The sequence below is a fragment of the Saccopteryx leptura genome, chromosome X, assembly GCF_036850995.1.
Source record: "Saccopteryx leptura isolate mSacLep1 chromosome X, mSacLep1_pri_phased_curated, whole genome shotgun sequence".
Lineage (NCBI taxonomy): Eukaryota > Metazoa > Chordata > Mammalia > Chiroptera > Emballonuridae > Saccopteryx > Saccopteryx leptura.
The window spans coordinates 29,943,001-29,955,721 of record NC_089516.1 but is presented as its reverse complement, the minus strand read 5'-3'; the positions used below and the strand labels follow the sequence as shown (position 1 = coordinate 29,955,721).

Sequence of the window (12,721 nt, the reverse complement as noted above, 5' to 3'; positions counted from 1 at the left end):
TCCCGCAGCCGAGGCTCCATTGGAGCAAAGATGGCCCCGGGCGCTGGGGATGGCTCCTTGGCCTCTGCCCCAGGCGCTAGAGTGGCTCTGGTTGCAACAGAGCGACACCCCGGAGGGGCAGAGCGTCGCCCCCTGGCGGGCGTGCCGGGTGGATCCGGGTCGGGCGCATGCGGGAGTCTGTCTGACTGTCTCTCCCCATTTCCAGCTTCAGAAAAATACAAAAAAAAAAAAAAAAAGATGGTAGGGATAAACTACTTTGTGTCTCTTTGCCTGTCAGTAGGCTCTATACTTGCTGTGTTGCTATTGGGATATATGAAGGCAACAGTTTAACAGGGTGCGAGGGTCAAAACTATGTCTACCACATGAGCAGTGAAATAGGTGAGTTCTAAATGGAAAATATATATATATATTTTTTCCTTTATATATATAGCTGAAACACATCTCTTTGCTAATAGCTCCTTTACTAAAATTATTCTTTATTATAGCACCAATTACCATTCATTTATCTCCCTTCCCTATTGACTAGGTATGTGAAAATGCAACAAAGGTAGGGAAGAAAGGCTGAGTATTTCTCACCCAGTGTTACATCATTTTGTGGCGTAAGTCTACATTGGAAGTCAGGTCCTAAAAGAGTGACTGGGCAAACTGCCCAAAATAGTTTGTGGAGGGGGCAGGGGGAGCAGTGGTGATGTTTTATTTTCCCCTATCCAATGTGTTGACATTGACTAGAATCTTTCTTATACAGTTTTTAACTAATTATGCTAATTATGCATCCCTTACAAGGTATTTTCAATAAGATTAAAAGCCTATCTCTCATCAGAAATCATGGATGTCAGAGGCCAGTGGGATGCCATATTGAACAATTTGATTATAATGCACCTCGATGCGTATTTCTTTGAGTGTATCCTACTTGGAATTTGTTGAACTCCTCAGATATGTAGTATCTGCCTTTAATCAAATTTGGGAAAGTTTGTCATAATTTCACCAAGTATTATTTCTGTTTCTTACTGTGTCTTCTCTCTGCTGGGACTAAAGTTATGTATATGTGTGTTCACTTGGTGGTGTCCCACAGGTCTCTTAGGTTTTGTTCATTTTCCTTCAATTTCTTTCTCAATAATTCCAATTCACTTATTTGAAAGCCTGTTGATTCTTTCTTATGCTTCATCAAATCTATAGTTGAACCTCTCTAGTGAATTTTTTATTTCACTTATTTTATTTTTCAATATCAGAATTTCATTTGGTTCCTTTTCATGATTTCTAGCTCTTTATTGATATTCTCAATTTGGTATAACATTGTTATTCTGGTCTCCTTTACTCCTTTTTTCATGACATTTTTAGCACTTAGAACATGTTCAAGACATATAATTTAAAGTCTTTTCCCACTAATTTCAACCTATAGGCTTTCTCAGAGATAGTAAAGTTGTTGTTACTTTCATTTCTTACTGTGAATGAGCCATTTCTTGATTCCTTAAATGCCTAAAAATTAGACATTTTGAATAGTATAATGTGGCAACTTTTAAAATAAGTTTCTCCTTCCTCCACAGACTTATTATTGCTTATTATAGATTATAGTCATTTGCTTGCTTAGTGACTTTTCTAAACTATTTTTGTACAGATTTTAATTTCATTTATTTGTGCTTACTGAAGTCCCTGTTCCCTTAGCTTAGTGGTCAACTGGTAATTTTTCAGAGTTTTCCCTAAAACCCTTGTGCCAAAAGTAAGAAAAAGAGAAAGAAATTTACTCTCCTAGGCTTTGCAAAGTAAGAAATATTATAAGGAATAAAGAGAGGCATTACATATTTGTAAAGGAGTCAATTCCCCAAGAATACATATTGTTATTGTGTATGTGCCTAATAACAGAGCATCAAAAAATGTGAGGTTAAAAAAAAAGAACTGCAAGCAGCAGATGAATCTATGATTATAATTGGAATCTTCAATACCCTTTCATCAGAAATGAACAAGTAGAATAATAATGACACAGTTGAACTGAACAACACCATCAATTTAATGGAACTAATAGACATTTATAGAATACTTTATCCAGCAGATTACACATTCTTTTCAATTTCATATGGAACATTTCACCAACACAGATCACATTTTAGTGAATAAAACATACTTAAACAAATTCAAAAGACTAGAAAGCATACAAAGTATATTGTCAGACCACAGTGCAATTAGGTTAAAAATAAATAACAGAAAGATAGCTGGAAACCCACTATTGTAGATGTAATGTTTGCACTTTTCCAAATTTGTATGCTGAAATCCAGTGTGATGGTATTAGGAGGTGAGGTCTTTGAGAGATGATTAGGTCATAAAGGTGAACCTTTCATGCATAGGATTAGTACTCATAGAAAAAAGACACAGAGATTTTCCTTGGGCCTTCAGCAACATGAGGACTCAATGAGAAGATCATAATCTATGAATGTGTTAGCAAGCCCTCACCAGACAATAAATCTGTCAGCACCTTGTTTTTGGACTTTCTAGCCTCCAGAACTGTGAAAAATAAGTTTCTGCCGTTTATAAGCCACCCAGTCCTGGCATTCTGTTATAGCTACCTAAATGGACTAAGACATACCCAAAATGTTTGGAGATTAAACAAAACACTTCTAAATTACAAATGGGTAAAAAAAAAAGACTCAAGAGAAATAAAAATATTTTCAACTAAAGAAAATAAAAATTCAAACTATTAAATTTTATGGGATGCAATAAAAGCAGTATGTGGAGGGGAAATTATAGTATTGAATGCATATTAGAAAAAAGATATAAAATTAATAGTAAACTTCCATCTTAAAACTTCAAACAAGTGCAAATCATATGCAAATTTAGCAGAAAAAATAAAATTAGGGTGAAAACAATGAAAATTAAAATAGTAAATTAGTAGAGAAAATCAATTAAATAAAAAGCATGTTCTTTAAAAAATCAATAAAATTAAACTGCTAGCTAGATTGACTAATAAAAAAAAAGACGACAGAAATTCCTAACATGAGAAATGAAAGAGTGGGCATCATTACTGATTCTATGGACATTAAAAGGATAATTAAAAACATTATGACTATCTCTCTGCCCATAAATTTGATAGTCTAGGTGAGGTGGACAAATTTCTTGAAAAACATGATCCACCAAAACTCTCACAAAGAGAAGGTTTTATTCTGAAGTCCTATATATCAAAGAAATTGGATAAATAACTTTCCCAAACAGAAAACATCAAACCCATATGCTTTCACTGGTGAATTCTAACAAACATTTAAGGCAAAAAAAAAAATACTAATTCTCTAAAATTCCTTTAAGAAAATAGAAACAGAGGAAATACTTCTTAACTCATTCTGAGGCCAGGATTATCCCTAATACCAAAAGCAGACAAAGATATTATAGGAAAGAAAAAACTAATGACCAATATCACTCATGAATGTAGATGTAAAATTCCTTAACAAAATATTAGCAAATCAAATCCAACAATGTATAAAAAGAGCACTACACCATGACCAAGTGGGTATACAAGGTAGGTTCAATATCTGGTAATCAATTAATATAATCTATTACATCAACAGGCTAAAAAATAAAAAATATATATATAATCACATGAATAGAGGTATAAAAAGCATTTAACAAAATCTACTAGTCATTTATGACAAAAGCTCTCAGGAAACTAATAGAAAAGAACTGCCTCAGTTTTAAATACATCATCTATAAAAACCTACCACTAACACGACTCTTCATGTTGAGAAATGAGATGTTTTCCCACTGCAAGGTCAAGAACAAGGCAAGGATATCTGCTTTTACCACTCCTATTCATCATTGTACTAGACATCATAAGTAATGCTAGAATAAGACATAATGCTAGAAAACAACATCATTGAAGTATAAAGATATTGAAGGAAGATTTACATCTGTCTTTGTCTGCAGATGACATAATTTTCTATGTATAAAATCCCAAAGAATCAATACAACAAAAACTCCTGGAACTATAAGTGATTATAGTAAGGTTTCAGTATACAGAGTTAATATACAAGTCAATTGCTTTCCTAAACACCAACAAGAAATAATTGAATTTGAAATTAAAAACACATTGCCATTTGTATTAGCACCAAATACAAATAAATGCTTAGGTATAAGTTTTACAAAAAGTGACACAAGAAAACTATGTGAGGTGTTGGATATGTTTTTTACATCAATTGTGGTGATGGTAGCAGGGTTGTTCGCACACATTTATTTATTTACTTTTTTAGATTTTATTTATTCATTTTTTTTTCCGAAGCTGGAAACGGGGAGAGACAGTCAGACAGACTCCCGCATGCGCCCGACCGGGATCCACCCGGCACGCCCACCAGGGGCAACGCTCTGACCACCAGGGGGCGATGCTCTGCCCTTCCGGGGCGTCACCCTGCCGCGACCAAAGCCACTCTAGCGCCTGGGGCAGAGGCCAAGGAGCCATCCCCAGCGCCCGGGCCATCCCCACTCCAATGGAGCCCTGGCTGCGGGAGGGGAAGAGAGAGACAGAGAGGAAGGAGTGGGGGGGTGGAGAAGCAAATGGGCGCTTCTCCTGTGTGCCCTGGCCGGGAATCGATCCCGGGTCCCCCGCACGCCAGGCCGATGCTCTACCGTTGAGCCAACCGGCCAGGGCCTAATTTTATTTATTCATTTTTATTAGAGAGAGAGAGAGCAGGAGAGATAGGGAGAGAACAGGGGGTGGAGCAGGAAGCATCAACTCCCATATGTGCCTTGACCAGGCAAGCCCAGCGTTTTGAACCGGCGACCTCAGCATTCTAGGTCGATGCTTTATCCACTGCGCCACCACAGGTCAGGCTGTTTGCATATATTTAAATTAATCTAATTATATATGTGCAGTTCTTCATACATCAATATAGCTGTTTTTAAAAAGCCACAGGTAAAAGAATGAAAATATAAGCCACATACTGGGAGAAAATATTTGCAGAACACATAACTGATAAAGACTGACATCCAAAATATAGAAAGAATTCCTAAAACTCTGCAATAAGAAAACAACAAAATAATAAAAAAATAAGCAAGAGGTCTGAAATAACATCTCACCAAAGAAAATACACAGATGGCAAGTCAACACAGGACATAATTCTTAGCATCATTAGCCATTAAGGGAATGCCAACTAAAATAATAATGATATATCACTACATACTCCCATCAAAATGGCTGAAATCCAGAATACCGATGACACCAAATCCTGGAAAGGATGTAGAGCAACAGAAATGCTCATTCATTGCTGTGGGAATGCAAAATAGTTTAAGCACTCTGAAAGACAGTTTTACAGTTTCTTACAAAAATAAACATACTCTTACCATATCATGTGATTCAGCAATTGTGTCCCTTTGTATTTATCCAAATAATCAGAAAATGTGTATCCATACCAAAACCTACTCATGAATGTTTATGGAAGCTCTATTCATAACTGCCAAAACTTGGAAGTAATCAAGATGTCCTTCAATAACTGAATGTTTAAACAAACTGTAGTATATTTCTTACAATGGTATATCATTCAGCATAAAAGAAAGCGAGCTATCAAGACATGAAAAGTCATGGGGGAAACTTAAATGCATATTGCCAAGTGAAAAAAAATCTGAAAAGGTTACATACTGCATGATTCCAATTATATGATATTGCAGAAAAGACAAAATTATGAACACAGTGAAAAGTTGAGCTGGGGGTGGGGCAAGGAAGGGATGAATAGGTAGAACAGTGAAAATTTTTAGGGCAGCAAAACTATTTTGTATGATACTATAATGCTGGATACATGTCATTTTACATTTGTCAAAATGCATAAAATTTACAACAAACAGAGTGAATCTTAATGTAGAGTATGGATTTAGCTATATAATAATGTATCTATATTGGCTCATCATTTAAAACAATTGTACTACACTAACGTGTGATATTAATAATAAGGAAAACTGGGAAATGTATGAGGCGGGTATTCCGCTCAATTTATTTGTAAACCTACGAGTATTCAAAAGAATTAATTATATTCGTTTTTTTTTAACTATGGGGAAAGGCCTTAAATGAGGTGTGTGTACTGCTACTGCGTCCCTGTGGCAGCCACATGGCTCCAGGGGTTCTTCTGACACTTGGATGCCCTGTAAGCCTGCATGTGAGAGACCAGCCCTACTATCATGCTTATACGCACATTTGAGACTGTGTGACTGATATCTGGGTGCTGAACCACTCACATAGTCCATGATCCCAGTGGTCATGGCTTCAACAGGGTCTTCTTCCTGGGCTGCCTGCAAGAGCCACTGCTCATCTGCCTGGATGGGGTTAAGGTAGTGAACTGTGGGGTAGAACCATGGACTGTTATCAGTATTTTGGATTTCAGCCATTTTGATGGGTATGCAGTGATATATGTCTGAGACTGCAGAACCCAGGAACTTGAGAATGAGAACTCTGGCATGCAGAGGCAATCTATTTGTAAATTCCAGACATGAAAAACTCAGGCAGGAGAATTAACTGTCCCAGCACCATACAGATAGTAAGTGACTTTGAGGGGATGAGGCCTAGGAAATTTGGCTTTCACTATAAAGGCCAAAACCATGACCTCTGTGAAGCTCTCCTGATATTCCTGGCTTCACAGTTATTGAAGGAATACAATGAAGTTTGCCTTCAGGGAAGGGTAGAGAAGAACCCAGTCTCTGAGAATACAGAGCACAGATTGGGCAACAGGCTTTGGCTTAAGCATTTTCAATATATTAACTCTAAACCTCCCAGCAGCTTTGTGAGTGGTCATCTCCATCAGAGACAACTTAAGGCATAAAAAGAAACATGGTTGGTTTGAAATGTGAAGACTGGAAAACTGCCTTCTTTAATGACCTGTACAAATCTGTTGCAATGATACATTAGCAGTGATGGAATGAGTGCCAATGACAGTAACTGCTGATGAGTGCTCAGGCTCTTACTAAGACTTAAACTGTACTTGGAAGAGTCACACCTTTAAGAAAACCATTTATTGCCTGACCAGGCGGTGGCGCAGTGGATAGAGCATCGGATGGGGATGTGGAAGGACTCAGGTTCGAGACCCTGAGGTCACCAGCTTGAGTGCGGGCTCATCTGGTTTGAGCAAAAGCTCACCTGCTTGGACCCAAGGTCGCTGGCTCAATCAAGCCAGGGGTTACTTGGTCTGCTGAAGGCCCGTGGTCAAGGCACATATGAGAAAGCAATCAACAAACAATTAAGGTGTTGCAATAAAAAACTGATGGATGATTGATGCTTCTCATCTCTCTTCGTTCTTGTCTGTCTGTCCCTATATATCTCTCTCTCTGACTCTCTCTCTGTCTCTGTAAAAAAAAAAGAAAGAAAACCATTTATCTACTGAAAAAAATCATAAAGGTGGACAGGAAATTTCACTGAGTAGTGATGCACTATGGCTCTACTTTTATAGTATACATGTGAGTATTTTTTTATTAAGTGAGAGGTGGGAGGCAGGGAGACAGAGACAGACTCTTGCATGTGCCCTGACTGAGATCCACCCAGCAAGGCCCCTATCGGGCAATGCTCTGCCCATCTGGGGCTGCTGCTCCATTACTCGGCAACCAAGCTATTTCAGTGCCTGAGGTGAGGCCATGGAGCTATCCTCTGCACCTGGGGCCAAATTGTTGTAACCATTTGAGCCATGACTGCGGAGGGGAGGGGAGAGGGTAGAGAGAGAGAGAGACAGAGAGAGACAGAGAGAGAGAAGGGGGAAGGAACTGGAAGCATCAACTCCAATATGTGCCTTGACCAGGCAAGCTCAGGGTTTCGAACCGGTGACCTCAGCATTTGCAGGTCAACAATTTATCCACTGCACCACCATAGGTCAGGCCATATACTTGTATACCTTAAAACCTGTATTGAGCCACTGATAACTGTTACTCTATTATCTATGTAATAGACAAAAAGAAGTTTCATTAACAAATAAGTATTTTAACTGTGTTTACAATGCAGCATTCAGTAATCATTAAAAATTATTAAACTGCATGTCTTACAATAGATAGTAGCTTTGAGACATAAAAGGTTAATGTACTACTATCTACAAGAGAGGATAAGAGAATATATTCTAAATAGTCATTACATCAATAGTTAATAATCCCTGTCTAGAGTCATTTTGTTTGGAATGATGAGGGATAAATAAATGAAATCCACCTGACTATAAAGCCCCCTATGTACATTACTTTAGGTTTTCCCCACCACTCCTCATCCCTTGTGTGAAGCGCCAGTCCCATGAAGTTCATGACAACGGCCATGCCATCCTCTGCCCACACTCATTGCCACCACCTCCAAATTTAGATGTTCTGCACCATGAATAAACCCTTCGATACCTCAGTCATGGTTTCTGTCCCACCTCAGTTACCACTATCATTAAGGGTGGAGCCCCACTGAAAGCATCCAAACCCCCCAACCCAGCCAACCTCCTGGCTTCACAGGACTTGACTTGCTCAGAACCAAGGAGGTGGTCTAACCTCTACAGTCCCGGACAGCTTACTCCCACCTGCGCCCTTTCCCACATCATCACCTTAGGAACCGATGCCTTAAATCCCTGATTCTGGCATCCCGCACTTACCGCACCTTCCACCCTCCAAGCCCCCATGAGCTATCTTCTCCTGGATGTCTATCTCACACACACTTCCCACTCAGAGCGACAGAAACAGAGGAGTCAGAAGCTCATTCGCGTATTCAAACACTTTAATAGCAATTGCTGAAAACGGGAGGCCACCCTCACCCGTGGGAAGTCTGGGGGACTAGATTAGAGTCTTTTAGAGATCTGCAGGCTCTGGGACCCGGGCATCACTGTTTCTTACTGGGTGAAGGAATCCCGTCATCTCAAGTTTAGGTGTCAAGCTGGAAGAGGCTGCGCAGCAACGGGTTTCTTTCTGCTACTCTCACCAAGTCTTGTGAGGTGATGCGCCCCCTGTGATGGTTGTCAGCCTCCTTGCTCATCAGCTCCAGGATGTAGGACACCACGAACTCAAGAATGCCAGCGAGGAAAACAGGGGTAACGGAGGACCGGCGCCTAGCATAGCGACCACTTCGCAGGTGGCGGTCCACGTGACTCACAGAGATTTGCAGCTCGGCTCTTGGTGTGCGGGAGGGGGCACGCTTCTGACGTTGGTGCCGGTCTCTTCTTTCCCTAGGAGTGATGTCTGCTGCATTTTCCTGGGATTGGGATTGGCCCATCTAGATTGTCCTGACGGTCGTGACTTCTCTAGATACCAGGGCTTATTCCTCCTGCTCACCTATCTCTGTGCTCAAGGCCACCACGTGGTCAGGGAGCTGCCTTGGAGACAAACTGACATTGTGACATCACTAGTGTCCCTGGGCCTTGACCAGGACTGGCCTAGAAAAGTCCATGATAGGAAACTGGTCTCCTTGGTAACTTGACCCTCTTAAAGAACTCTTTCTACTTTACTTGAGCATCCAAGCAAAACATTTATGTTTCAACAAAAAATATTTCCCTGCCTGTGGGACACAACTTCCCATCTTACACAAACACACAGTAATCACACCAAATTTGCCCCCATTTACATATTAATCTTACTATTCCTAATCACTATTCCTGTTTCTTTTTCAAAGAACTTCACCATATCTAGCCTTTTTTATACACACAGAAGCTGACGTGCCCCAAATAAACTACACTAGCAGCGACCAGAACCTGGTGAAACTCTACCTTCGGTTGCTCGGGAGAGGCCCGCTGGCCGACTCACATGAGTAGAAGAGGAAGAGTTGACTTGGCTCTAGTAAGGAGGGCCCCAAGGCTCTCTAGAACAAATCACCAAGGAGCCAGAGCAGTTCCCCAGACGGTCAAGGCCTATGGGCACCAATATCATGCTCTGAGGGCCCCCTTTCCTGCCAGAAATCGACAACCAGATGAGGCAGAGGAGGCTGGCAGAAAGAGGAGCTGCTAAAGAGTCCATTGCTGCCTCTGGCAGCTCCTTGAACCCCGCTCCCATGACTATCACTGAATTACTAAATTAAAGAGTATGAAACCTGAAAAAATTGTGAAGTGGACATCTGACAATGCTGGTTCTGTAAATATCTGGTGGACTTGGTGTTGCGTGTGAAGAAAGTTTCTGTGGCTGTGTAGCAGCAGGTATTCCAATGGCCTTTAAGCCTATTGGGCTGAAGCTCAGGCCACTCCTGTGAAGCAGGTAAAGGCTAAACCGTCCCCAGCAGCTCTCAGAGGTGGCGGAAGGAGGCAGGAGCGGCTGACTCACCAGCCAGAGGGCAGCTGAGAGGAAATCGGGGTGAGGATGTTTGGGACCCCAGGGGTACCTCTGCCTCTCCCTCCACGTGGCGCTCTTCCGAGTGTCCACGAAGCTCAGCAGACCATGGTTTTCACAGCCAGTGTGACCCGAGTCTCACCCAGTCACTGAGAACCAGGCTCAGAGGGACCCTGGGGAGCACAGCTAAGAAGCGGGCCTACCGAGAGGAGACACCACGCAGCTGTTCCACAGGGCAGTCTCTGTGCCAGGCCCTGTGTTATATAGAGCAGGTCCTGACACGCATTGACTTAATCTTCGGGAAAACCCAAACATAGGGAAACTCTAACTCCATTTTACGTACGAGGGAGCCGCTGCTCCGAGGGACCAGATGAATATCCAAGGTCTCTTGGCCCGAAGGGCAGAGCAGGGATGGCCCAGCCAGGTCCCCTGATCTCGTTGTGAAATCGGCTAGGCAGCCTCTGTCCAGCCCTTTCTGACAGGCCTGGAGGGTGCAAATGGCGGAGGCGGGGGAAGGGAATAGTGGCGAAAACCTCCAATGTTGGCATTCATACCAGAGGGCATGTATTCTACGACACTTAATGCGAGGACATTTTTTTTTTAACTTGACACAGCACATAAATGTGTTTGTAAGACATAAATATGCTTTGGAGTCCATCACTTTGGACAGAATTTAAAGAGAATATACTTGTGTATCTTGAAACACGTATTCAGCCACTGATAACGCTGCTACTCTATTAGCTATAGGACAGAGAAATAGGTGTTTCATTTTCAAATAAGTATCATAATTGTGTGTATAACTTAATGTCTAATAATCATTAAGAACTGCTTGGATTGCACGTCTTACACCAGATGGTAGCTTTTATACATCACAGGTTAATGTACAAGTGTCCACAAAAGAGGACGAGGGATTATATTCTAAAAGCCCGTTACAACACTAGTCAGTAATCCCTGTCTCAAGTCCTTTTGTTTGGAATGATGCGGGATAAATAAATGAAATCCACCCCACTAGAATTCCTTCTACGTACATTACTTTAGGTTTTCCCCACCACTCCTCGTCCCTTGTGTAAACCCCCGGTCCCGTGAAGTTCATGACAACGGCCAGGCCACCCTCTGCCCACACCCATTGCCACCACCTCCGATTTTCGATGTTCTGAACCATGAATAAAGCCTTCGGTACCTCAGTCATGGTCTTCAGTCTCACCCCAGTTATCACTATCATTCAGGGAGGGGGCCCCCCAGGCAGCAACCCCGCCCCCCACCCAGCCAAACTCCTAGCTTTACAGGATTTGAGTTGCTCAGAACCAGTGAGGCAGTCTAACCTCTAGCAGGGGTCGGGAACCTCTTTGGCTGAGAGAGCCATGAACGCCTCATATTTTAAAATGTAATTCCGTGAGAGCCATAAAGCGACCCGTGCACGTTACGCATTATCCAATAAAAATTTGGTGTTGTCCCGGAGAACAGCTGTGATTGGCTCCAGCCACCCGCAACCATGAACATGAGTGGTAGGAAATGAATGGGTTGTAATACAGGAGAATGTTTTATATTTTTAACGTTATTATTTTTTTAATTAAAGATTTGTCTGCGAGCCAGATGCAGCCACCAAAAGAGCCACATCTGGCTGGCGTGCCATAGGGTGCCGACCCCTGCTCTACAGTCACGGACAGATACTGCCACCAGCGCCCCTTCCCACACCACCACCATTAGAAACCGCTGCCTTAAATCCCTGATTCCAGCATCCCGCACTGACCGCGCCTTCCACTCTCCAACCCCCCATGAGCTATCTCCCCCTAGATGTCTATCTCACACACACTTCCCACTCAGAGCGACAGAAACAGAGGAGTCCGAAGCCTCTTCCCGTGTTCAAACACTTTAATGGCAAGTGCTGAAAACGGGAGGCCTCCCTCACCTGTGGGAAGTCTGAGGGACTAGATGAGGCTGTTGTGGAGGTCTGCAGGCTCTGGGACCCGGGCATCACTTCTTCTTCCTGGGTGAAGGAATCCCGTCATCTCAAGTACAGGTGTCCTGCTCAAAAGGCCGTGGAGCTGCTGCAGGTTGTTTTCTACCATTCTCTTCATGTCCTGTGAGGTGATGCGCCCCCCGTGACGGTTGTCAGCCTCCTTGCTCGCCAGCTCCAGGAGGTAGGCCACCAAGTACTCGAGGATGCCAGCGAGGAAAACAGGCGTCAACGAGGACAGGCGTTCAGCATAGTGACCACCTCGCAGGTGGCGGTCCACACGACTCACAGGGAATTGCAGCTCGGCTCTGGCTCTGCGGGAGGTGGCATGCTTCTTAGGATGGTGCCGGTCTCTTCTTTTCCCAGACGTGATGTCTGCTGCATTTTTCTGGGAGTGGCCCATCTAGGTTGTTCTGACAGTCTGGACCTCTCTAGATGCCAGGCCTTACTCCTGCCCACCTATCTCTGTGCTTAAGGCCAGCTCAGGTCAGGGAGCTGCCTTTGTGACAAACTGACATTGTGACAACACTGGTGTCCCCTGGG

General features: G+C 42.6%; 2 protein-coding genes across 2 annotated transcripts; both read right to left on the bottom strand.

The window, feature by feature from the left end:
- Positions 1-8,830: 8,830 nt before the first annotated feature.
- LOC136386277 (histone H2A-Bbd type 1-like) lies at positions 8,831-9,178 on the bottom strand. Its single transcript, XM_066357771.1, has one exon. It carries the CDS (start codon positions 9,176-9,178, stop codon positions 8,831-8,833), a length of 348 nt encoding a protein of 115 aa, XP_066213868.1.
- Positions 9,179-12,149: 2,971 nt separating this feature from the next.
- LOC136386276 (histone H2A-Bbd type 1-like) lies at positions 12,150-12,581 on the bottom strand. The gene has a single exon (XM_066357769.1). It carries the CDS (start codon positions 12,579-12,581, stop codon positions 12,150-12,152), a length of 432 nt encoding a protein of 143 aa, XP_066213866.1.
- Positions 12,582-12,721: the final 140 nt, after the last annotated feature.